We start from the raw sequence: 24,682 nt of genomic DNA on the forward strand, positions 1-24,682 counted from the left end.
CCCCTTTTTCACGGCAATATATTCAATTGCTCACTTGCTGATAATGCTGCCAAAAAACCGTAACTTAATTTCGAACTATCCCAATTTTTCTATCGAAAGTTCATTAGCTCCTACCGGTTTGTTTTAAACAAGAAGAGGAGACTGACTAGTGCGAACATTGCTACTCTAGGCTCTTGAAAGCCCAAATAACTTAAGCTTTTGTTCATACCTTCCAGACTTAGCGTTAAATTTATCCAGCACATTTGTTACTTACTTTTACTTAAATCGCTTTGGACACTGCTTCAGACTGTGCCTGGTATTTCTTCCAACAAGATCGTGTGTTGACCGAATGCAATATCGTTGGAATCTATCTTCACAGCTGTAAACAAGTACGAGGTGCTGATAGTGGGGGGACGCAATTTTTAGTTTTCATTGAATGTGCGTGTTGCATACCTAAGTAGTTGAAGGCGTTTTGGTTTTCTCTTATATACGCAAATTGACTTCTCTCTTGTGCCTGAACAGTCAGATACAAAGGTGGCCTAAATATTACGAACCTTTGAGAGGAAATTATATTTTATTTTGTTTTCATTTGAGGGGCTTGCAAAACAAGGCGCATAAGTACAGTTATATCGCTATTTTGAGAAAAACGTGTTTGAAATTTCGATATTACACGAATCCTCAGGGCGGAAAGAAATTTCAAACTGACGTCTTGACGCTTAAAAATTGGACTTTGGGAGCAAATTTTTCAGAAAAGCATTCTAGAAAATCCAATTTAAATTTCTATACCTTGTGAAAAGCTGAGAGTACGACATAAAAAAACCTATTTCAGTACCGATTTTTTTTTCATGGAACCGTTAACAAAATGGCACTATTACCCTCACTTCCTCACTCCTCTGGTTTACGGGCTTGTCAGAAAGAGTGGATTCATTTTATGGATTTAATGGATCTATTTTTTTGAAATCGAGATACGCTCTACGTCAGAGGGACGATGACTTTTGAAGACGACTCTCGAAAAAGAAAAAAAAATTATGTCCCACATGTGATTCACGAAGTTTGTGTGCGTCAATTGTGATTTTCGTGCGTTTTTCCCCGTAAACAGTCTACTAAACCCGTTGTACCTCTAGTTTTTACCATACCAATACACTTTTTGCTTCCACTTTTAAAAAAACGCCGAGTCCGTTCACCCTACAGCGCAGTCAGGTAAACAGGCACGCAGTCAGAATGCGGTAAAAAGTTGAGAATGTTGTAAAAAATATGTTCGAACATTTGCGTGCGTTACTGATGAAAGCAAAGCATGACATGTGAATTGAAATTTTTCTCATAGATTTACTCATTCCTTTCTTTCCATTTCTCCTCCTTTTTCATATTATCCATTCTTTCGTCATTTTAAAGTATATTTTTTTTCCTTCGGTAATCGAGACGACTGTGTGCAAGGAGCATCGACAGGACATACGCAAATTTAGTCACTCGCAGTTTCTGTTTGGTGGTTCACTCGTGTGTCGGGAGGATGCGGGTGCGCGTTTGGTTTTACTTGGCCGTCTTATTTTCATGTGTCAGCAGTTCAGTGAGTATATTTACATGCGATTATGTAGCATCGCGTCCAAGATATTGGACGCCGTGCTTCTCTTGATATACTTGCCTGCTCATCTCGTCTAAAACCTAACTTGAAGAGACATCCCCTAGTAATGTCCATCCATTCTTCATCTTAATAGAAAATCGCATACTTTTTGTATCTAATCCAATCGAACCTTACCTGGCCTAACCTAACCAGTGCGCGATTTTCTACGAGAACATATGGTAATCGTCATTATTTCACAATAATTGTCTTGATGAGCTTTTTGACCCTATGCTCGTCCAATATCATAAAATATCTGCATCCCACGATTTTGGAGGCTACGCTCAATTTGATTTTTTCGAAAAAATCATTTCTCGTCGAAGGGTGAATGGAGTCCAAGATCTTGGACGTGATGAGCAGACGAGCATTATATGGATGATTATAATCCGTTGCCTACAATCCAAAAATGGCAAAAATCCTGCACTTTTTGATTGGAATATGCCGCTTTCAGGGCTCATTGGTGGTACCCTCAGGAGCAATACGGAAGGGGCAACACTCTGAGACCCGTGACTGGAGTAAGATGGCGGCCGTTTAATTTTGCCACTTTGGTTTTTTCAAAGCGCTGTCCTCCGGTTGCTAGTCATCCGATTTTAATCAACTCTTTTTTAAGTGAAAGGTCATTACTATAGGAAAACAATTTTATTCCTTGCCGATTTTCTTGTTAGACTTAATTTTTTTCTAAATTAGGTAAAAACTCAAATTTTTCAAATTTTTGGAAATTTACAGGTCAAATAACTATTTGACAGGCGAGAAAATGAATATATTGTCATCTCTGACGGAGCAGTAGAATTGTCTTACCTTAAATTTAAATATAATAAAGTATGTGTGACTAGTCAATCCTTAAATATTTTGCCGAATTACGGTTCCAAGGACCAAAATTTCGTCCGTTTTGGCGTATTTTTAACCGTTCGCCAACAAACATGCGGAGAGGGCGTTCGAGCGATGCACCGCGCGGATCATCGAGCTGCGACCAATTAGACTGCATTTTGCAATTTGGGGCTATAAATTCTGACTCATCTAAAAAAACACTTATGTGCATAGGGAAACTAACTGCACATACGTTGTTTTTAAACCAGACCGTAATTTACAGTTCTTAATTGCAAAATGTAGCCCAATTGGTGCCCGCTTTGACCGTTTGGGGCCGGCCGGCCGGTCGGTCCAGGGAAACCCGACGCGACGCGCGCGGTGGCAAGGTTCCGGCACCGGTCGGTGTCTATGCAGCCGTAATCTCATTGGCAAAGAGTCAGTTAAGTCATTTTTTTTTATTGCGTCATTCGAAAGTAGTAAAAGACCGAAGCTTACAGTTTTTCTCCTAAATTTTTTTTATGACTGCAAACGAGAGAAAAGTTTATTCGAAAGTGCCAACAATTAGGGTGTCCTAAAACGGCGTTTCAACTGCGCGCTCTTAGGTTCCGCATGTACACGTCGCGATCAATATGGCGGCGGAATGCGTAGTGGAAGAATACACGGCGGCGACGCGTTGGCGGTATGTTTTTGTTGGTCAATTGGAGGTTATGTCGGTTACTTTGTTTGAGATTCATGTCCATTGTTCTTAATTCTCTAAGCTTTTCAATCAGAATGCGATACAGGTGTACGTAGGATATGAAACATTCACACAGAACTTACTTAATCTCAAACGAGAAATCGTGATGTCAACAACGGCGGCGTGGCGGTAGTAAGTAGGTTGGTTTCGTCGCCGCCATCTTCCCGTTTATGACGCGGAGATGCGGAGACTCACGGCGGTTGGTTCAAACACGTTTTCGAGGACGCCTAAAGAGGAAGCGTTATATCTCCGCGGAGACAATTTTTCGTGAAATTTTAACATGCGCATCGTTCTTCTCGTACCGGAAACTGTCAGATCCGACTATTTGCAGGCAAATCCCTCCCGAGCTTAACTGACTCAATCCCGTGTTTGGTAAATTTCACCTATGGGGAATCTTTGAAAGTTAGATAAGACGAGTGATGATCCGCGACTTTCGGAGTTGTAGTACTGATCCACTGTGACCAGTTTTCGCTCAAGTCTCTTATCGTTACGGTACGGTCTCGCTCCTGTGACTCGAGGTGAAGTGACTTGTACCTCGATCTTCCTGTTTCTACAAAACAACTCTTTTCAGTGCTTAATTATCGCAAACGGAATGGCGAAGAAGACGCGCAAAAGTTCGTCGCATCCGATTTGCGGCTCGTCTGCAAAATGAAGAGGGACTGTTTTACCAACTTGTGCGGAAGTAATGGAATATTATTTTTACACTCGTGAAGTAACACGGTCGGAAAACGGTGGACTTGAACCAACGGTGCATAAAGTGGTTGACCGAGTTGTGGAAAAAATGCCTGAAATTTGGTACCGAGCATCAATCCCGACTTATTCGCAAAGCTGGGCAAATCTGCTGCGACGAAATATTGTGCGTCTTCTTTGCCATTCCGTTTGCGATAATTAAGCACTGAAAAGAGCTGTTTTGTAGAAACAGGAAGATCGAGATACAAGTCACTTCACCTCGAGTCACAGGAGCGAGACCGTACCGTAACGATAAGAGACTTGAGTAAAAACTGATCACAGTGGGTCAGCACTACAACTCCGAAGGTCGCGGATCGACACTCGTCTTATCTAATTTTCAAAGATTCGACCGGTGCCGGCACCTTGCCACCGCGCGTCGCGTCGCGTCGGGTTTCCCTGGACCGACCGGTCGGCCGGCCCCAAACGGTCAAAGCGGGCACCAAGTGGACGCAGCGCGATGATCCGCGCGGTGCATCGCTCGAACGCCCTCCCCGCAAGTTTGTTGGCGAACGGTTAAAAATACGCTAAAACGGATGAAATTTTGGTCCTTAGCTCCGTAATTCGGCAAAATATGTGAGGATTGACTAGTCACACTTACTTTTACGACACTACGGTAAATGGGTCATTCCGGAGGGCGCTACCGCCTATTTATCAGGTGAAAACAGGCCAATTGTGCTTTAATCGCGCGCGATACGTCAAAACGGACGAAATTTTCGTTCCTTAGGGCTACAATTTGACAAAATCTGTAAGGAAACATGTGTTTGAACCTTTAATATAATATATTAAAAATTTAGTCCTTTTAGGCCTTCATTCGCTACTTCATCGGGTCAATTTCATGCGGCGAAATTTTGGGTGTTCATATGAGGCCCATTTGACAATTTTTTTTCGAAGATACGCGTTTCCCCTCTCAAAATCGAAAAATTCGATCCACCCTACCCTTCAATCCGCTGTATTTCGGTTGCTTTGCAATCGATTTTAATCATTTTTTTTTAATAAGCAGATATACTCATGAAGAATCAGCTCCTTAATCAATTTTGGCGTCAACGTGATGATTTTGCAAAATTTTCAAAAGAAACGAAAATTTTGTAGTTAGATAATACCCAACGGGCAAATAAATATGAGTGTCTCGTTCTTAAAATCAGACGTGAGCTTCATTCTGGTTTGATTTGATAAAATTTTAACGGTAGAAAACAAACCCACGAGAGCAATTAAAGTAAAACGCGGCGATGCGCGTCACACGATGATCTGCGTGGTGTCATTGACGCCCTTCACTGCCGTCTAATTCGGTTGTAACTGGATCATTCCGCTTCTAGAAGCTTGAAAAAACTGAGGTCAGAGCTTTATTGCCTCATTGGACGGATCTAGAAAAATATACCGAAGTCTTTTAATTTGATACCATCATCGTCCCTGCGTGACCAAAATTAGACCCGTGACAGCAATTCCATTTCATTCATAAAGTTCATCGCATTATTACAGAATATCGCAGTGGAACAAAAAACAAGAAGAAAAATCCAACATGAATATGTTGAAAATGCGTGCCGAATAACTGAAATGTAGGACACATACCTACTAATTTCACGTCTTTGCTATTTGTATCAATTGGCACTTTTCGCTAAAGGGTGAAAATATTGATTCATGAACGTTGAATGTAAATTAGTTTTGAAGATTCCGTCCAATTATTTTGATTTTAAGCTGGTATGCGGCATTTACGCACGACCACGATTCAGACGAACTGCCGTGCATCAAAATCTCGTTAAGTTAATCTCCTTGGATTTCAAACTGTAACTTCTCTCCTATTCGGCCGATTTTAACAAATGAGGTCTCTTTTTATTTGTATTTTTATGGGGAGAAAGGAAAAAAACTCGCTAAATAGACGGAAAACGGTTTTTGTGAAAATTTAGTGGATCCTGGCGTCACGGTGAATGGTTAATCGGGCGTGAAAGATAAGGTTCGACGGCGGCTCAGCGGTTTTTGACTGCGTAGGATCTCCGATTACGAGATGCTTCTTTGCTTCCTTGCGGGGGGGGGGGGGGGCGACGAAAATGTCCATCCATACAAAAATGAACTATCTTCGGGAATTATGAAACACTAGGAGGCTATGCTCCCTGACCGCTACGCGGCCCAACCCCCAGAGAGCGCTTCGCCCTCTCTTAGGCCCGCTTCGACAAAAGAACGACCAAAAAAAAAATGAAAAGATTTTCATACCCGACTCTCATTTGTCCAATCTTTCTCCAGCCGGGAGCGATTGCACTAATAAGAATCAAATAAGGAAACCGCAATTTATTTCCAACTTCAGGCCAAGACGAAAACGTAACGAAACGAATGGAACGGAGAGTTTGGTTACTTTTGGATAGTCCGTAGTAAAGGAGCACAACCTCCGATTCACTTACTTTACCCTACTAACAGCCCAAGATTCACAATTTTCCGCGTACCTCAAATTCTGCCCCTTTTCTAAGCTCCTAGGTATACCCAATTTTAAAGAAATCTGGGTGATATTTCCACAATCTGATTACAGCGGGCTCATCTAGGGACTATCATCTGCAGATAGCCGCCATAATTATGGAAATCGGCCCAGTAGGACGCTCAAACTAACTATGACAAAAAATAAAAATTTACATTGTTTAAATGGGAGATTTCGAAATTTTACCACGTAATATAAAAAAACCTGGGTCATATTTTCAAAATCCGAATAAAGCGGGCTCATCTAGAAACAATTGCCTGTCGATAACCGTAAAAATCATAAAAATCGGCCCAGTAGAACGTTGGAACTAAGCGTTACCAGATAATCAGATTTAGGAGGCCTTGGAGCTTACATACTACTAATACAGGTGTAGTTTTACTGATTCTTATTAAATCTGACCAGTTAAGGGGCTTGGAGGGCGAAGCGCATAAGGTAGTTGTTGAAAAAATTAAAAGATGAATGATTGCAAGTAAGACTTACTCTGAATGTCTATATTTTGTGAAAAATTCGCTCTCACGGTACAATGTTTATAAGCATCGAAAAGTCAGTTTGAACTTCCTTTCCGCCATGAGGATCTGTGCGCGCAGGCACGTAATTTCAAGCGCGCAGGACGGAGAGCAGCACCGGGTTGTAAGGCCGGCGATGGAAGCTCATCCGAGCGCTTGAGTGGACTGGATCAGGCGGTGGGCGCCTGATAGGCAGCATCCGCGACAGTGGGCGCGGCGGCTTCAGTTTGTGCGCTTGAAGCGCGGTGAAGACCCCCAAGGGATACCCCCAGGGCTTGCCTAAGCGAATCGCTCGGACGGATATCGCGATGAGGCGATTGCGGGTTGCTCCGTGCAGCGCTGTAAGCGGCCAGGCACGGGAGCCACTGTGGAGTCAACAGCGTTGGGAGCTGGACTGAGAAGTCAACAGCGTTGGGAGCTGGACTGAGAAGTCGACGGCGTTAGAAGCCGGACTGAGAAGTCGACGGCGTTAGAAGCCGGACTGAGAGTCGACAGCGTAAGAAGCTGGACTGGGAAGTCGACGGCGTTAGGAGCCGGACTGAGAGTCGACAGCGTAAGGAGCTGGACTGGGGAGTCGACAGCGTAAGAAGCTGGACTGGGAAGTCGACGGCGTTAGGAGCCGGACTGAGAGTCGACAGCGTAAGGAGCTGGACTGGGGAGTCGACAGCGTTGGGCGCTGGACTAGATGCTTCTTCTTGGAGACCTGAAAGAGAAGTGGTGAAAATTCACTTACCAAGGTGCTCAAGCTTGGTTGAGGAGTGAATGGTGGATCACAGTTTGCATGGGCCGCGCCGCTGGGATGCCGTCAAAATCAAACGGCGGTCGAACGCGGCGGAACGGTGCAGAACTGGTACGCGGGCGCGATCTAGCGGTGAGCGGAGACGACGCCGCGCGGTGGGGCCGCGCGGGTTGTGGGGAAAGCGCTGCCGCGGGGAGAAGTAGCGGCCGCGAGCGGAGGAGCGCGGCGGCTGGGAGGGGGGAGCGCGGGTCGCGAGGAGAGGGGAGCGCGGGTCGCGGGGAAGGAGCGACCGCGGCGCGGAGTCGGCCGACGGCGAGGCCGGTACTGGCCGAGCCATGTTCACGGCGTGAACAGGATCCATATAATTTAGAAACTTCAAACATGTATTTCTCTCTGCACTTATGCTTGGCCTCGGAGCCCTGCAATTTACTTTTGGACATCCAAGTGCAAAACTTACTATCTCCTACTGAAATGACTGTAGGGAAACCTCGAAAATCACAAGCTTGTACAATGGAATTTGCACATCACACATGGAAAAAAAGCAACGTCCTCCTTCAACGGTTAGTATTTGCATGTGCGAACTTGGCTAGGAATTCAAAGGCCAATGTAAAGTGCTTTTTTTGCTAAGAGCACTTAACTCGAATTGAAGCCTCATATTCGATTCTGGAATACCACGGTTTTAAGGAGAGTGGAACGTTCGAATCGATCAACGAGGAAAACTCTGGGTCTAAATTCATGAGTTGACCTTTTAAAATTTTTTAAATTTTCGTCATGTTTTGCGTGCAATTTCGAGACAAAAACATGTATCCATCCATTAATATCGCATCCATGCTCAGTGGTTTAATTGCGTCGAAGGACAGACATTCGCAGAAAGGCTCGCAGCTTCTTGGCAAAGTGCTTTTAGCGGCTCTGGTGCTTGCACTAGAGCTGCTATTCCGGACGGTCCCAGCTGGGGAGTATCAACGGACCATGTTACATTGGAGAGACCGCGTGTTGGTTGATGGGAATCGGCGCCATTTTCTGCTGTTTAGGGGGGACTGATTTTATTTTAATTGATATCTTTTTCCTGTGAGCGAATGCTATGTTGTGTAGTGTATTTTTGGAATCATGGTGATACTGTCAATAATTCAAAACGGGTCTGTGCTTTAATCTCGCACTGGAAAAAATGTACTTTACGTTTAAAATTTGAAAATTCAAATCTATAAGTTTTCGCGCTTTTTTCGAAGAATGCCGTGGTTGGAGCTTCCTAGTCATACTACTCGACATCAGCTGATAGCAAACAGAGGTTACCAAGGAAACCGTAAACGCGTAACAACTACCTACCGTCGCCAGAGCCGCTTTCCGACGCGAATGCGTTGGAGCTTCCTGCTTGTTTTTTCTCTCTCATTGCCAAGCAACAAGGAAATCACTCTCAAATTACTTTGAAATGTACGTATAATCCCTACTCGATGACAACTTCATGATAAATGTCCGTCTCACCTTCTGCTATTGGAGGGATTTTTATAAAAAAGTGTCCGTCAAAATAATGTTAAACATAATAATTAAACATAATGTTAAATAATACGAGTTTATTTCAAAGCTTTTTTATTTTAAAGCCGCGCTAAGGAGAAACGCCGCGTATAAGGCTTCAGGCGTTACCAAATTTATACCGTACCAAATCACTAATTTTCAGGAAAATTTTTGAATATTTGTCTACCAATTTCTCAGATACTTTTGTTCCTCATTTGATCAAAAGCGTCTGAGAGTTTCAAGAAAAAATATTCATTATTTGCCTCAAAACTTAATATTTCACCGAAGGATATTTATTGCCAACTCTCAAATGTTCATACGGCATTCATTCTTAGCACAGCAGTATAATGATCTTACGAATGCGCTGGAAACATAGCGTATTTGCCGCGATATTACGGTGATTATGGCGTAATTTCAATTTTTTTTTTTTTTTTTTTTTTTAAAAATCCCTGAAAAAATTGAACATTTTCAAATTTGTAGAGATAAAAAGTCCGAAATATCTTAGGATTCAAAGAATCCGCTGAAAATATCGCGTTATAATCGTGATAAATGGGTGATTTGCGGAGTCTTCAATTTCTTAACAAGCAGAAATGAAGCAAGCAACTATTCGAACTCCAGATTAGTATGTGGTATCACGCAAAATTGAAGGAAAATCATAGGTTTACGTCCATCTTATTGTTCGTTAAATGATGTTCATGAGTGTGATGAGCGCATTTGTTTTGCATATTTTCCGCAACATTCATGTGAACATTTTGTGATCATTTATTTATTTGATGAATCAGTAAATTCGCTCGAGCAGTGGCGAACGGTCCGAATAAGGAAGGCAATCACTGTGTGCTCAAAGATTTCAGAAGGAAGGAGAAAAATACAACTATAACATGTTTTAAATCTTAGCAAACATTATTGATCAAAGGTTTTAAGTAGGTAAATTCCATGAAAGGTATAACGAGAGTGTGACAAAAATACGTGAAGGGGTGTTTGAGCCAGCGTTACGGTGCGTTAAAAGAGGGAAAGGGGGGTGAAGCCCGGCGTTACGTAACAAACCCGAGCCGAGGAGAAATACATGGAAAAAAAGTTCAAAAAATTAAAATTCCGCACCTGTTTTTGCGTAGAGGCAGTTGAGGAGAATCTATCGGCGTAGGATGTCCAAGTAAAGATAAAGTGTCCCTAAAAGACTTCAACTGGACTGAGTATCCCAAGAAAAGTTGCAACAGAATGATAAGTTAATTTGAATAAGAAATTGAGGTTTGACATTTTTTTACGTGCAGGAACAAAATATCGTCAATTAAAATGGCCAAAAAAATCATCGTCAAAAATTCTGGCCCGAAGCAATTGATCTGTCATAAAAATGGTCGGGGACTTGAACGCACAAGTAGAACGATCGCCGCGCGAACAAGAAGCGCCTTCTAGAAGGCGTTGATACCGCTAATCGTACACCTAGCATACATTTCGAGATACTTTGCTGTATTTGGTGCAGAAGCATTGAATTGAAGGCGTTCTTCGCACTGTTTTGAGAGACTTTCACCGCGAGTTACATACGACCGGAGCGACCGGAAATGAAGGCTCAACGCCACGAAAGTCACCAAAACTTCTTAGTGCCGACCGGAAATGAAGGAGTAACGTACCGGTCAGTAGCCTCCAGGTAAATGAAATTTAGCTTCGCTGAGATTTCCTGGAGATTGTTCCTGTCATTTAGTTTGTATCACTTACTACATGCAAAACACTTAATGTGAAATAAAATTTTAATTTTATCGAACGTGTTTTTATAGATATAAAATTGCGACAAGATCGGGGATAATTGATCTTTTGTCAATGACCATGACGATTTTACCTCCAAACAATCATTAAAAAAAGTCTCAACTTAATTATAAAATATCCCGATTTTTCCATCGAAAAATGCCTCTTCGGTCACACAATGGGATACTTGGAAATCTTAAACACAGGTCAAATGGAAGATGTATGTATGTATGAGCCGCTTTTACGGCGCGCTAGGGCGCTCTGCGACGCCTATTCTCCACAGGAATCTGTCATGGTAGAGATCCTCCGGAAGGTGGCATCTCTCCATCTCTTCATGGATGCCCTCTACCCACCGTTTGGCTGGACGCCCTCTCCGTCGCCTACCTGGGGGGACCCACTCCAACACCTTCTTCGGCAACCTGGTATCAGCCATTCTCTGCACATGCCCATACCATACCAATTGCTTGGTCATGATATCGTGCACAATCGTCCCCTCAACGCCCATTATCTCTCGGACACGTTCATTCCTGACACGTTCTCTCCTCGAGATTCCAGCCGATCTTCGCCAGAAATCCATCTCGGTCGCCTTGAGCATTTCTTGGGTCCGCTTCTTCAACTGCCACACTTCACTGCCATAGGTGATAATAGGCTTGACAACCGAGTTATAAATCCTCTTCTTGTTGTCTTTGGAAATCCTTTGGTCCCAAAGGATCCCATTAAGCATGGCGATGGCTTTCCTTCCTAGAAGATTACGGTCCCGAATGGCCTGATCCAGCTTCCCATCCGAAGTCAGGTTCACCCCCAGGTACTTGTATTGTTCGCAACTTTCTATATGTTGACCATCCTCCAGGACTATGCTTTGCTGAGCACCTCCGACTGACATCTTTTTTGTCTTACGGACACTAACCTCGAGGCCCCATTTGCGGTACTCCTCCACCAACTTCCGGGTCATATACTCCGCGTCATCGTGATCTTGACTTATGACTACCTGGTCGTCAGCAAAGCATAGCGTGAACAGTGTTTCTTGGTCATTTAGAGGGACGCCCATGCCGGCACACTTTCTTTTCCATTCCTTCAGAACGTGCTCTAGATATATCTTAAACAGCGTCGGTGACAGACAACATCCCTGCTTAAGCCCCTTGGTGACAAAAAAACCGTCTGAAAGCCTTCCTTGGCACTTAATTCTAGCAAAAGCCCCCCGATAAAACTGCTTGACTGCCCCAATAAGTCCTTTACTAAAACCAGTTTCTTCTAGGACTTCCCAGAGTTTCACAAGAGGAATACTATCATAAGCCTTTTCAATATCCAAAAACACTAAATGAAGCTCCTGGCCAACAATTCTCTTCTTTTCGGTTAACTGGGTAACACAGAACAGATGATCAGCGGTAGACCGACCAGCCCTAAAACCTGCTTGCTCCTCCGCCTCGAACGGGGTCCACTCCTCTTCGATCTTCGCTTTCAACACTTTTCCATAAATTTTACTTATCGTTCCTGTCACCGCTAACCCTCTGTAGTTCCCACAGTCATCCTTCCTTCCTTTTTTATGCGACGCTGTTATCCAGGCCTCTTTCCATTCTTTCGGGATGTCATCACCGTCAATGCACTTCTGCAGCAAATCCCTGAGATGGTTAACCAACTTGCCAGTCCCACATTTAATTAACTCGGCTGGAATGTTTCCTGGCCCAGGAGCTCTTCCATTCATCAATTCCCTGATTGCTTTGACCACCTCCTCAACTCGAATTTCCATTGAGTGATCCTCGACTATATTTTCAGCATTCCCCGTTTGAAACTCTGGTCGTCCTTCCGTCAATAATTTATTAAAATGTTCGTCAAGCTGTGAGATTGTTATCGGAGATATAATGTCCCGTTTCATGTCCCTTCTTAGGCCTTTGATCAGCTTCCAGCTCTCAGCACTCTTCCTTCCCCCCAGGTATGTGTCAATCCTTGAGCAGTTGGTCTCCCAAGACTCGTTTTTCTTCCTGGTGATTAAAAGACGAACCCTCGCCTGGGCTTTCCTATACGCGCCGCGGGTGTCTGCAGTCCTAGAAGCCAGATAGTCATGGTACTTCCTACGCTTTTCTTCAATTACCTCCTCTACCTCTTTGTCCCACCAGTAGGGTTTCTGTACATCCTTGCTCTCATTACACATACCCAGGGCTTCCTTCGCAGCTGAATGTATGCAACTTTTGATGAACTGGTACAACTCTTCTGCAGTATCGAAAGTTTCTACTCCCAGTTTCTCATCCAGCCGCTTCCTGTAGAGCGCTTTCACGCTTTCATGCTGTAAGCTATCGATGTTGTAGTGCACTTGTTCGATCTTCGTTCCTTGTGGCTGGCACTTCTGATGTTGCAAGGTATTCCTCTGCAGCCCATACTTAACCGGAAATGCAATCTCCGCCTTGAGAAAATGGTGATCACTACCACAGGAGAACCCCCGGCAAACTCTTACTTGTTGAACCTTCATGGTACTCGTTTGCCTGGTGACCGCGTAGTCGATGATTGACTTCAGCCCCCGAGTTTGCTGAACCCACGTGTACTTATGGATATCTCGATGTTGGTAGAATCCGTTCAGTATTTTCAACTCGTTTTGTTCACACATATCAATGATGCGTGCACCGTTGTCATTCATCGCCTCTTCACCGAAAGGTCCAACAACTTTAGAACCATTCCTTCGTCCGGTTCTACCATTCAAATCTCCCATGATAATGACCTCCCTTGTCCTTCCAACCCTCAGAACCTCGTCGTTGAGTTGCTCAAAGAACTGATCCTTTAGATTGACGGGAGCATCATCATTCACACCATATACTCCTAACAGGGCCACCTTGTGACCATGCAGTGTAAGATGCATTCTGATGATCCGCTGGTCTACTGCTTCCCAAGTAGTTATAGACGGACGCAAACTTTTCCGGATAAGTATGGCGACTCCTTGCTGTGCGCGTTGATCTTTACTGACACCACTATAGAACAGATCATAACATCCTAAGTTTTCTGATCCTGTGCCTTTCTTTTTCGTTTCTGTTAACACGGCGACATCTACATTATACTTTTTTACCTCCGATACAACCTCTGTCAATTTATTAGAAATGCCCTGTACATTCCATGTCCCAAAAACCATTGTCCTTTTCCGTAGTTTGTGTCGCAAAATCCGTTTTTTTCCATTATCACCGAGGCTATCTTTATTAGGCTTTTTAACATTAAGTTTTTTCCGGGTATCGGGGAGTTAGCCCGATGCCCCAACCCCCAACCTGGAGGACCAGGGTTTGATTTTGGAGTACCGTCTCCTAGACAGGCTGCTTTCACCACAGCTATGAGCCCTGTCTGCCCCTCTGATGAGTGGTTCATACGCCATGAAGCCGGTGACCACCTCCACCCCCCTTTAAGGCAGGGGCTACCAGCTGGGGTCCGCAGGCTTGCTAAACCTGTGACAGTACTGAGTACAGTCCCCCATACGGACAAATGGAAGATAAATTATATAAATGGTGTCATTTGTATTTTTGCCATTTAACAAATGCTGATTGTTAGCGCTCATAGCTTGCTCAGTAGTTGATTTCAAGACATCCCGTTCTGTGATTTCATTTTCTTCATGAAATTTTGAAGAGGAAACGTATTACGTGGCTCTTTAAATCTACGTGCAGGATTTCATGAGCTTCAACCAGTTTTTGTCCAAATGAGATTTTTCAACGACTTTTTCACGCGATTTTATCCGTAAACCGTATATTTATTTGGCCGTATTTCGTGCGTGCAACAGACCTACTCATACTCAGAAGAAGAAACAAAAAAGTAGGGAAATGCCGGGGCGACTGTTACTTGAGAGAGAGAGAGACATGCGATGGGAGTATGTACGTTTGGAGATTGACGTCAGAGCATTCGAATAACGTTGACTGCGGTAACGTTTACGCAGCTCGGCGTACTCCGACCTTCTCTACGAAGTATCAAAGACCATCAGTGTTGTTAGCGAGAGAGTACCCAGCAGTGCTCGAAACTCACCTTTAAGTTTTAGGAGCCATGTGGCGCATCAAGCCCGATTTTTAGGCGCCATTGAAGTTTTTGTAGGGGCCAAATTGACTTTTTGCCTATATATCACGGCGCATTTAGTGAAAAATTAGATGCAAGATGTTTTCATAACAAGACTAGTAAGTAGATGTGACTCGAGAAAGACAAAAGCACTAAGAATGAAATCGTGAAGAATAGAAGAAGCTATCATTTGTAGTGCTGGAAATTCTGAGTTTTTTTTTAATTTAAATAGATTTGTTTTTCTTACTTTGTGACTTCCTCTGAAAATCCAGATTTTTAGGGGTTACGTTGGCGCAGAGCCTTCATTTTTTAGGCGCATTTGGCGCGTTGGCGCCTGTGAGTTTCGGACACTGGTACCCAGCCAACTGATTTTAAACAAACCTGCTCGAACAGTTGAACGTATTTCTGCCCAACGGAACTAGAGACAGGTCGGAAAAAAGGGGTTTGCTCGTTAGTTCTCAGGCCGCAAGAATGAATAGAAATTATTAAGCGCCAGTGACGTCAGCGGCAACGACACCGCCGCCGCACTTTGGTCTACAGACCGTATTTAACGGAATTTTATTCAAATTTTGAAGGTGTGAAAATCAAAGTTTGGCACGACAGTTTCATCATACATAATCTCAACTTCATACTTAAACATTAAACTTTAATCAGGGATCGTCACCAGAGTTTTCAGCGCCTATAGTAATGACTGATAAGACTGGGATAGACCTCAACAACAGAGCGCGCAACAGGTCTGCATTAGTCGATTGTGGACCGCGTTCGGTTACGAGGTGTTTATTTTACCAAGTTACGCCTCATGTATGTGAATTTTTGGGTAACATGGATCCACATGATGGGAGGTGACGTCATTTTCCTCCATTTTAATTAATCTTCTAACGAAATTTCTATGCTTTTAAACACTGCAAAATAATAGAAATTAGTGAAATTTATAATGTTAGGAGTCTTTTCATTTTATTAAGCATGCCAGTAGGGCTCGCTTTTTGAAATCACTCGGATTTACCATAGTACATCACACCGATCGACCAATGCTATTCAACGGGTCGTCCAAATATGTTTTTCCTCGGACCCGTTTTTTGTCGTTGAACCGTTAAACTGTCAAGCCCTGATGGTGTTTTACCAAAAAACCGAATGAACTGCTAATTGAAAACCCTTGAGAACATTTTCCTGTCAAAAGCGTATAATTTCATTTTATAGAAACCTATAGCCTTATAAATATAAGCTTTTCTACACTCGGAGGACTCAACTTTAAAAGCTTCTTTCCCGCCAAAACTTTTTAGCCGATGAGCGTCTTGCGCTATTAGTGCAATATGTGAAAAGCCGACTCAATCGACCATGTCCTAGCCGTGGCCCATACAAAAATTCGCTTAAACCACTGCAGTGAAGTATCGTTTATCGAATATCGGTGTCGGGTTTCGAGCACGAGAACAAAACTGCCCTGCTAAGGAAGAACGCCGTATGAACATTCGAGAGTTGCCAAATTTCCTTCGATAAAATGTTTATTGTTCAGGGAAATTTTAAATATATTTCCTTTAAATTTTCAGTATCTTTCGATAAAATTGGGAACTAAATTATCTGAAAAATTGGGAGGAAAATATTCATAAAATGTCCAAGAAATTCACGTTTTATCAAAAGAAATTTGGCAACGTCTGATGGTTCATACGGCGTTCTTTCTTAGCGCGGCAGAAAAGCCGCCGCTCGCCCCAGTCGACCCTTAAGGTCCAGTTACACGATCAAAAGGCATCAAATTGGGCCTCTCATTGGTAGCATCCTCACCTCAGGTCTTTTTCCACCAATCAGAGCTTCAGTTTGATGGCTTAATTTGATCGTGTAACTGAACCTTTATCTTTCACGCTCGATTAACGATTCACCGTGACGCCGGGATCCACCAAATTTTCACAAAAATTGTTTTCCGTCTGTTTAGCGAATGTTCCCTTACTCTCCGTTAAAATACAAATAAAAAGATACCTCATTTGTAAAAATCGGCCGAACAGGATAGAAATTACAGTTCAAAATCCAAAGAGATTAACTTGACGCGATTTCGATGCACGGCAGTTTGCCCAAATCGCGGTCGTGCGTAAATGCCGCATATCGGCTTAAAATCAAGATAATTGGACGGAAGCTTTAAAATTCATTTACATTCGACGTTCATGAATCGATATTTCCTCCCTTTAGCAAAAAGTGCCATTTGATACAAATAGCAAAGATTTGAAAATAGTAGGTATGTGTCCAACATTTCAGTTATTCGGCACGCTTTTCCAACATATTCATGTTGGATTTTTCTTCTTGTTTTAACTCTAAGTTAACGCTTCATCTCAATTTTCTCGAAATCTTTGTTCTTTTTTTCAATTATCGTCTGAAAATAAAAACAGTTATATATGTGAGTTTTCTTCAGTTACTTACAGTTTTTCCATGACGTTGTTTTTATCTGAATTCTCATCGGATTTTTCCTTCTTTTTTCTTCTTTCTTTCTCAAACCTTTCACAACTAAAGAGGAAGTGTTCCGCGGTGCCTCCGGATGTAGATTTTACAAACCGCATTCTTACATAGTTCGCTTTCTTTGTTTCGAGGTTACAATGTTTACGCAAAGCTGGTTGGGAAACAAATAAACGTCGTTCTTTAGTTGGAAATAGTGTTGTCAAGTATGATATTTCTAAGAAATCTTTTAAGGTTGTAAAGGAGTCAGATTTGTTCGTCCGGGGAACGACAAAACTGTCTGTCCACACTAAACTGAACTATTTTCGGGAATTTTGAGACATTGCAAAAAATCTTAGGCCCTTACAAGTTGATTCGAATGCGTTGTCCTTAAATATCGACCCTGGTTTAGCACTCAGAGCCTATTTACTCGCCTATCTTCAATCGAGAGTTTGAATTTTTCATTCCAGCTGCTGAGGAATGTTGAAACAGCCAGGTCAACAAGCAGATGGGATACTGTTCGCAATTTGATGCGTCAGGCCACCCGAGCTTTCTCTACAGGAAACCCACCGTAAGTCATCTAGGGTATTGTTTCAAATTTAGATTAGTTGAGAGATTAATCATTTGTTCGTCTCTACTTTTGAAATATATACACAAGTCGCTAACTTACCGTGCTAGAACGCTTTGCGATTCTCAAACGCCACTGAAATCGATCTTTCCGTAGTTCATCGGGCAAAAGAGTGCTGGCATCTTCACGCCATAATTTTATGTTTTCAAATCTGTTTCTGCTTTAAGCAAAAAAAAAACTCAGAGTGAAAATAGAGCGATGCCTGCACGAAGGGTCATTAGGTTCTGCGTATTCTGAAGCATAAAGAAGTGGCATTAGGAAGTAAAGGAGATGGTAGTGAGAATTAATCTCAAATGATATCAAATATTTTCATGTTTGAAACTAAAATATTGCTTTGATCATTAAAGCTCAACAATTCTGTAGAGAAAACTCAGTCCCATAACCAATCCTCGCACCTTGTGTAAGCGGCTCAGGCAACTAAACTTACTTTACAGATAAGCTGGTTGCGTCAGGGAAACTGAAGGGGATTGTAACGAGACTGAAGTTTCCATATTTTTGGTATAGTTTTCATTGTACGAGAGTTGTAATTGGACTACATTTTGCAATTGGGAACTATAAATTCCGGCCCGGTTTAAAAACAACGTATGTGCCATTAGTTTCCTGCTCATAAGTGTTTTTTTCAAATGAGCCAGAATGTATAGGTCCAAATTTCCAAATGCAGTCCAATTGTAGGACTGACCATGTTTACTCTCTAATCATTTGTAAAAAAAAAAAAAAAAAAAAAACCGAATCACTCTTTTCCGCCATCTTTTGGAAAATTTTCTTCAAAGAGGCATCATCTTATATATAAAGTAAAGGTCGGTTTTGACGGTTTTCACGAAATGGGGGTCAAACCGTTCGTCAGATCTTCCCTAAAATTTGTATACAGGTCCTCCCCGGTTTGGTGGGTGACAACGGCTACTTCAATTGTGTCCCGGTCGTGATTTCGAGATTATATCTTCAAAAAATGGGAAAATTGGGGAGAGGAACAGGCCCACGTTTGCTAGGATACCGCCTCCGCAGCATCGCCGTATTGCGATTATCGATACATGCGATTATCAGTTTGATGGGTTTTTTGTTATCTTAAAATAAATGCAACACTTACAACGTCTTTACTGTAAATTATTCTGAATTTGATCAGCTATTGTAACCTTTCTTGATTAAAGAACGAATTGTAGAGCGAAATTCGCACACGCAGAAGCCAAATTCAGCGACATGACACAACTCCCTCGAGTTATAACCACTTGCAGCTTCACCTTTTCACGTGCTGCAGTTCAGACCTACTAATTACCGAATAATCCTACGACCAATGAAAAAATGTGCTTCCGCGTGTTTTACGTGACTTTCAAACATCTCCAAGCCACTTTCTTGTGATAAGCGATACAACACTTACAGAAACTCACTTGCTGATGGCGCTCCGTGAAATTTTGGACCCGCGCGGAGAGGAGGTGGACTCAGAAAAATCCACTTTTTTAGAATCACATCAAACCTAATTTAAAATCTATAGCGCGTTTGAAAGCTTAAAATCGTGGCTTTTCAACACTTTTTACACATTTTTCTTATCTATCTTAATTTATTTGTAGAGGATATTTTATTTGTAAACTGACTTTCTGAACAACCCTCGTAGTTTGTAGAGACTAAGAAAAATCTTGACCTCAAATGTTACATCTCAAACATTTTTAGGTCTGAAATGAAAGATGTAAGACATGAGAACATTGTAACATGATATTTTGGAAGTTTCTTTTCCACCTTAAACTTACAGTCGTTTGATTATCCCCAGCTTTACCACCTGGGTTAAAATAGACCCGGCGGTATAAAAATGTTCGTAATTTGCCTATTATGGCACCGAGAATGTTTTGCTTCACAAGAATCCTTTTCTAAAATTAGGTTCTAAATTTTTATTATTATTTTTTTTTAAAAAAAAAAAAAAAGAAGAAGAATAAACTGTGGTAACGAGGAATCGGTATTCATCGCTACCCCTTGAATTTCCAACCGGAACCACTCAAGGCCCAGATCAGTTTTAATGGGATATTAGCATTCCTCAATGATTAAGGCTGATAAGAATGTTTCGTAGTGCTAAGGAAGTGATTTTATGTAAATAAAAACAACTTTTTGGGATGAATAATGTTTTACAATTATTGAACTTCTATTATATGTTGCGATTCTGCGCAACCCGTAAACCATGCTTCACCACGGTCAATTTTTTATTAAGTGAGGGAGTGAGTCGAGACTTTACACCGTGCAGGAGAATTCTGGTAGAAGAAAAGTGCCCATTTAGTGAAATGCCCTAAATTGGTGAAAAAAATCTAGTAAAACTCGTAAACGATATGTATTTTCGATATGAATGAGAAAGGGATAAGGTGTGTGTAAAAATTGTTGGCAAAGCTAGAGTTAATTTTTTTGAAATACCACTTTGATTGAAAAGAAAAAAAAAATTAAACATTACGAATAAGGATGGATATCACCCTGACCGACAGTTTTTTACCTTCAATTTGAGACGCAATATAGTTGAGACTGGAAATTAATATTTGGCAGGGGCAGCAGGAGTAGCAGATCGAGATCACTCAGCGGCCATGATTCAGCGTGTTCTAGATTATGGCGATTACTAAGTGGGCGACGAAATTCAGATGAAGAAATTCGACGTCAAAGAGGTATGTGTAACTTGAAAATCAAGCAGCCAGGCGACTCAAATCACTGCATAGACTAACAATATTTCATATTCTAGGTTTTAGCACAAAAAGACTGATTTCAAGGAAAATTGCAACAGCAACACTTTGTGGCGTGCGTGCTATGAAAAGAAGGGGTAATAAAAAACCGAAATTCATCTTTGTTGTTAGAGAAGGTGTGTCCTGCCATATTCATTGGAAACATGTCTGACAGTTAGTCACTCCGATTGTTGATTCTTTTATTTTTCGTTTCTACTTTTTGTTTTTCCGGTTTCCAACGACAATTAGCGGAATGTGTGTTTACTTGAAACAATTTATAAACGTACATCAGTCAGAAGGAAAAGAGTGAGCGACAATATAAGCCAGTGGTTGCACAGCTATTAACACTTTCCGAAAACATTTATTTGCTTTTCTGAAACAAAAAAATATTGCATTCAGAAAAGCGGTATTCGGTACTCGTGATCGCTTCCTTGATAACCAACAGCATCAGAGTTGTCATCCGACTCTCGTTGACAAAGCACATTACTGCCATGCAAAGGAAAACCGCCGTATATGAGCATTCAAATATTGCCAAATTCCCTCTTAGAAACTATTTGTTTTTCAGGAAAGTTAGGAATATTTTTCCTTGAAATTTTTGACACTTCAGATCAGATTCCGAGCTATATTCTATAAAAAAACGAAAGAAAAATTTTCACAAATTTTCCTGCAAAGGCGTGATTTGTCAAAGAAATTTTGGCAACATCTGAAGGCTTAGACGCGGCGTTTTTCCTTTTCGCTGGAGATTACGTCATTGTACCACGACAACAACACTATAACAGCTACATGAGTCCATGTTGTGGGGATTGTGAGAGGATGTTTGAAAAAAAATGGAATAGAGATGTGTAAAAAAGCGAGGATAGTAGGACGAGGTTTACATGAAGTTTATAGATACCGAGCCGAAGTTGAAGAAGATTTTAGATACTTCGTTTAGTAACCAGGAGGGAAGGGGGTTGTACCGGCACGGGGCCAAGAAATTTTGATTCCTAGCAATAAATGCTTACTGCATATCATTCTCATTCAAACGTCGTGTGATGACTTGACACCGGGAAAACAATCGGAAAAGCTTTAATACGTTCGTCGTTCGTGTTAGAGAGGCGCTCAGCTGTTATCTATGCGCATTTTAAGTTTCCCCTAGAAGATTAGCGAGATGAAAGAACTCGCTCAAGAAAGCGTTAACCATCGATTCTGAGAAAACTACGCAACCACTAAAAACATAGATCATAGATAAACCATCATCGCCCTCCGTGATTTAACATTAGAATCATTAGGCAAAGGTATGACAAATTAATCTATTCTAAATATGTAAGGCCTCCCTAACTTTTTGATGAGCTGGTGCGCCATTTCAATGCATTGCCACTACACTGAAAAAAAATTCTCGGCGTTTTTACCAAGGTCCGTTGATACCTTTACCATCTCACTTTTTTTTTACCGATTATTGGTAATTTCACCAAGATAGACTGGTAAACTTACCTAAAAACCGATATTTTTACTGTTTTTTCAGGTAAGAATACCACTTTTATTGGTAATCAATTCTCGGTAACTTTGCCATTTTATCTCAGTAATCCTACCACAGTCGATAAAAAATATATTGGCGTTTTTACCAAGGTCCAGTAAAATTATCGAGAAAGTTCAATAATTGAACCGAGATTACTCGGTAAAATTACCAATTCCATAAATGGTAATTTTACCAAGAAAAAACTGGGATCAAATAGAACCCCGAATTCTTGGTAATTTTACCCTTTTCTTAGTAAATACACCGAGATTTTTTTTCAGTGTAGCATATTATAATTCTAGAAGCAGGTTGAAATTAAAAATTGCGTCCTATTGGCTAATCGCTTTCGACGTGTTATGGTCGCACCTTGTGTTGAATTTTCCCTTTTTGTGTTTCCGCATGTTCAGCTAGACTTCGGACCCAGGATTCGTTTTCATCACCTTATGGAGAAATAAGTCCACGACTACGACGCTACTACGAAACTCTCGGATCTTCGGATTGGGGGTATTATTTTGGCGATCACAGTAGAAGGGGGAGATCAGATCCCGGGGACTGGTCAAATCGGCGAGTCGTTACTTATGACTGGCGTGGAGATATTTATCTCATAACAGAGACTCATTTTACCCACGAAACATACGCCCGTATTCTGGAGGAGGCCCAACGAGACGCAAGGTCGTTATTACGATTTAGAGGGATAAACGTACCAACAGAGTCAGAACCATTAGGCCTTGTACGAACGCACGTGGGTAGGTACACCAATGACGATTTTGAAAGTTGGCAACAATGTTTTTCCTCTATTTAAATCCATTAAAAATACTGATTTCAAAAGAAAGGAAAGGTAGGCTGCTTAACCCAGAATCGATTGTTTCACATACGTTGAAATGGGCCTGTTGCAAACTTTTGCTAGAGCAAAAATAAGAGTTGTTTCCTGTAGATAATGCCTCAAAAACCACGATGAGCGCATTGGCAAAGTCTGAAATGCACTCATAACTTCACAATCTGCGTAAGAAATTTGCGGTTTTTTGAGCTTCCCGCTTCAAAAACGATACTACGGCACAGGTGAACATTTTGATGGAGGAGTCGTTCCATCGTCGGCAATACTCATCATGGCCGACGCCAATCCACCAAAACACGTGTGATGGGACGAGATAACACCTAAACAGGACTAGACCAGATAACAATCGGCGTGTTTACGTTCATATTTTCCTCGCCCGCCTTGATTGATCTTGAACTCTCCTCGAATTACGCGCGGAACTGCGCAAGCGTCGGCCATGATGAATATTGCCGACGATGGAGCGACTCCTCCATCAAAATGTTCGCCTGTGCCGTAGTATCGTTTTTGAAGCGGGAAGCTCAAAAAACCGCAAATTTCTTACGCAGATTGTGAAGTTATGAGTGCATTTCAGACTTTGCCAATGCGCTCATCGTGGTTTTTGAGGCATTATCTACAGGAAACAACTCTTATTTTTGCTCTAGCAAAAGTTTGCAACAGGCCCATTGGTATAGAGAACCGAAGTTGCCAACTTTCAAGAATCGCCTCCGAGGTAAGCCTCTGTAGAAAGATCGTTGTATCCAGAAATGAAATGGAGATGTTGCATGTGTGAGGGATTTGCAATTTGACCATCGATTCTTATGTGAAAGTGTGCGAGAAACACGATGGTGCCACTGGTCTTCGCTAAAATCATCTCCCAAGCTCAAAAAAAGCTCTCAAATGAGGCCAAAATGGAGGGAATATGGTCCCACCCTACCCTGAGAGTCCACGTCTACATTGAGACAAACTCTCCATGCATAGATAGGGAGCAAATACATAAGCAGGGCTGCCACTTTATTTGGGGACTCCAAAACTGCAAACACGGCAACCCTGCTAATATATTTGCTCCCTTTCTTTGCATGGGAGTTTGTCTTGATGTAGAGGTGGACCCTCAGGGTAGGGTGGGATATCCCCTCCATTTTGGCCTCACTTTGAGAGCTATTTATGAGCTTGGGAGATGATTTCAGAGAAAACCAGTGGCACCATCGTGTTTCTCGCAAACTTTCACATAAGAATCGATGGTCAAATCGCAAATCACTCACACATGCAACATCTCCATTAACTCGAGCTAATTTGAAACAACGAAAATTGATGGCCAAATACCGAAACCACGGGTCTCTGTTTTTGACTTTGCAGACTTCCTGTCATCCTTTACTCTTCTACTGGAAAACTTTTGAACTTACATCCTTTCAAACTTCCTCAATTTTCCCTCCCTACTTGTCTGGAATAGTATGTATTAACGAGCTGTAAAGTTGGATGGATTTCTTTCGAAAAAGTAAAACAAAAGCAGAGATTTTGAAACCACCGTAACGGAGATACGTGGTTTCGCACCTTACCCATTGACATTGTAAACCTGCGTCATTAGTGGCATCAGGAGTTGCTAGGATCATGCATGGTGTTTCTTGTTGCATCACAACCTTAATGCCTCCGCCTCATCGGACTTTATGGGAGACTTTTCCGCAAAGGTTTCAAGCCAGGGCCAAATTAAGGTTCTGATTGGTTCTGCTCTCACTATGGCAGCAAATTAATGTAGCCGCAGTAGTTTGATAGCTCTGATCTCTGATTGGTATTCGCAGAATCAATAAGAGCTCTGACATCGC

At 41.9% G+C, this 24,682-nt stretch overlaps 1 protein-coding gene across 14 annotated transcripts in view; it reads left to right on the top strand.

Moving 5' to 3' along the window:
* The window catches only part of LOC109030939 (uncharacterized), an 88,680-nt gene that overhangs the window by 55,042 nt on the left and 8,956 nt on the right, over positions 1-24,682 (top strand). For 7 of the 14 annotated variants that reach the window (XM_072304174.1, XM_072304177.1, XM_072304173.1 and 4 more), the window contains 3 exons: positions 17,718-17,818; positions 20,390-20,505; positions 22,459-22,797. In XM_072304174.1, coding sequence (XP_072160275.1) covers positions 17,718-17,818; positions 20,390-20,505; positions 22,459-22,797 — 556 coding nt within the window. Of the gene's footprint in view, positions 1-1,398; positions 1,544-17,717; positions 17,819-20,389; positions 20,506-22,458; positions 22,798-24,682 lie in introns of all 14 variants that reach the window. The other 7 variants (XM_072304175.1, XM_072304176.1, XM_072304179.1 and 4 more) reach the window with 2 other exon arrangements.

Source organism: Bemisia tabaci, chromosome 9, assembly GCF_918797505.1.
Source record: "Bemisia tabaci chromosome 9, PGI_BMITA_v3".
NCBI lineage: Eukaryota > Metazoa > Arthropoda > Insecta > Hemiptera > Aleyrodidae > Bemisia > Bemisia tabaci.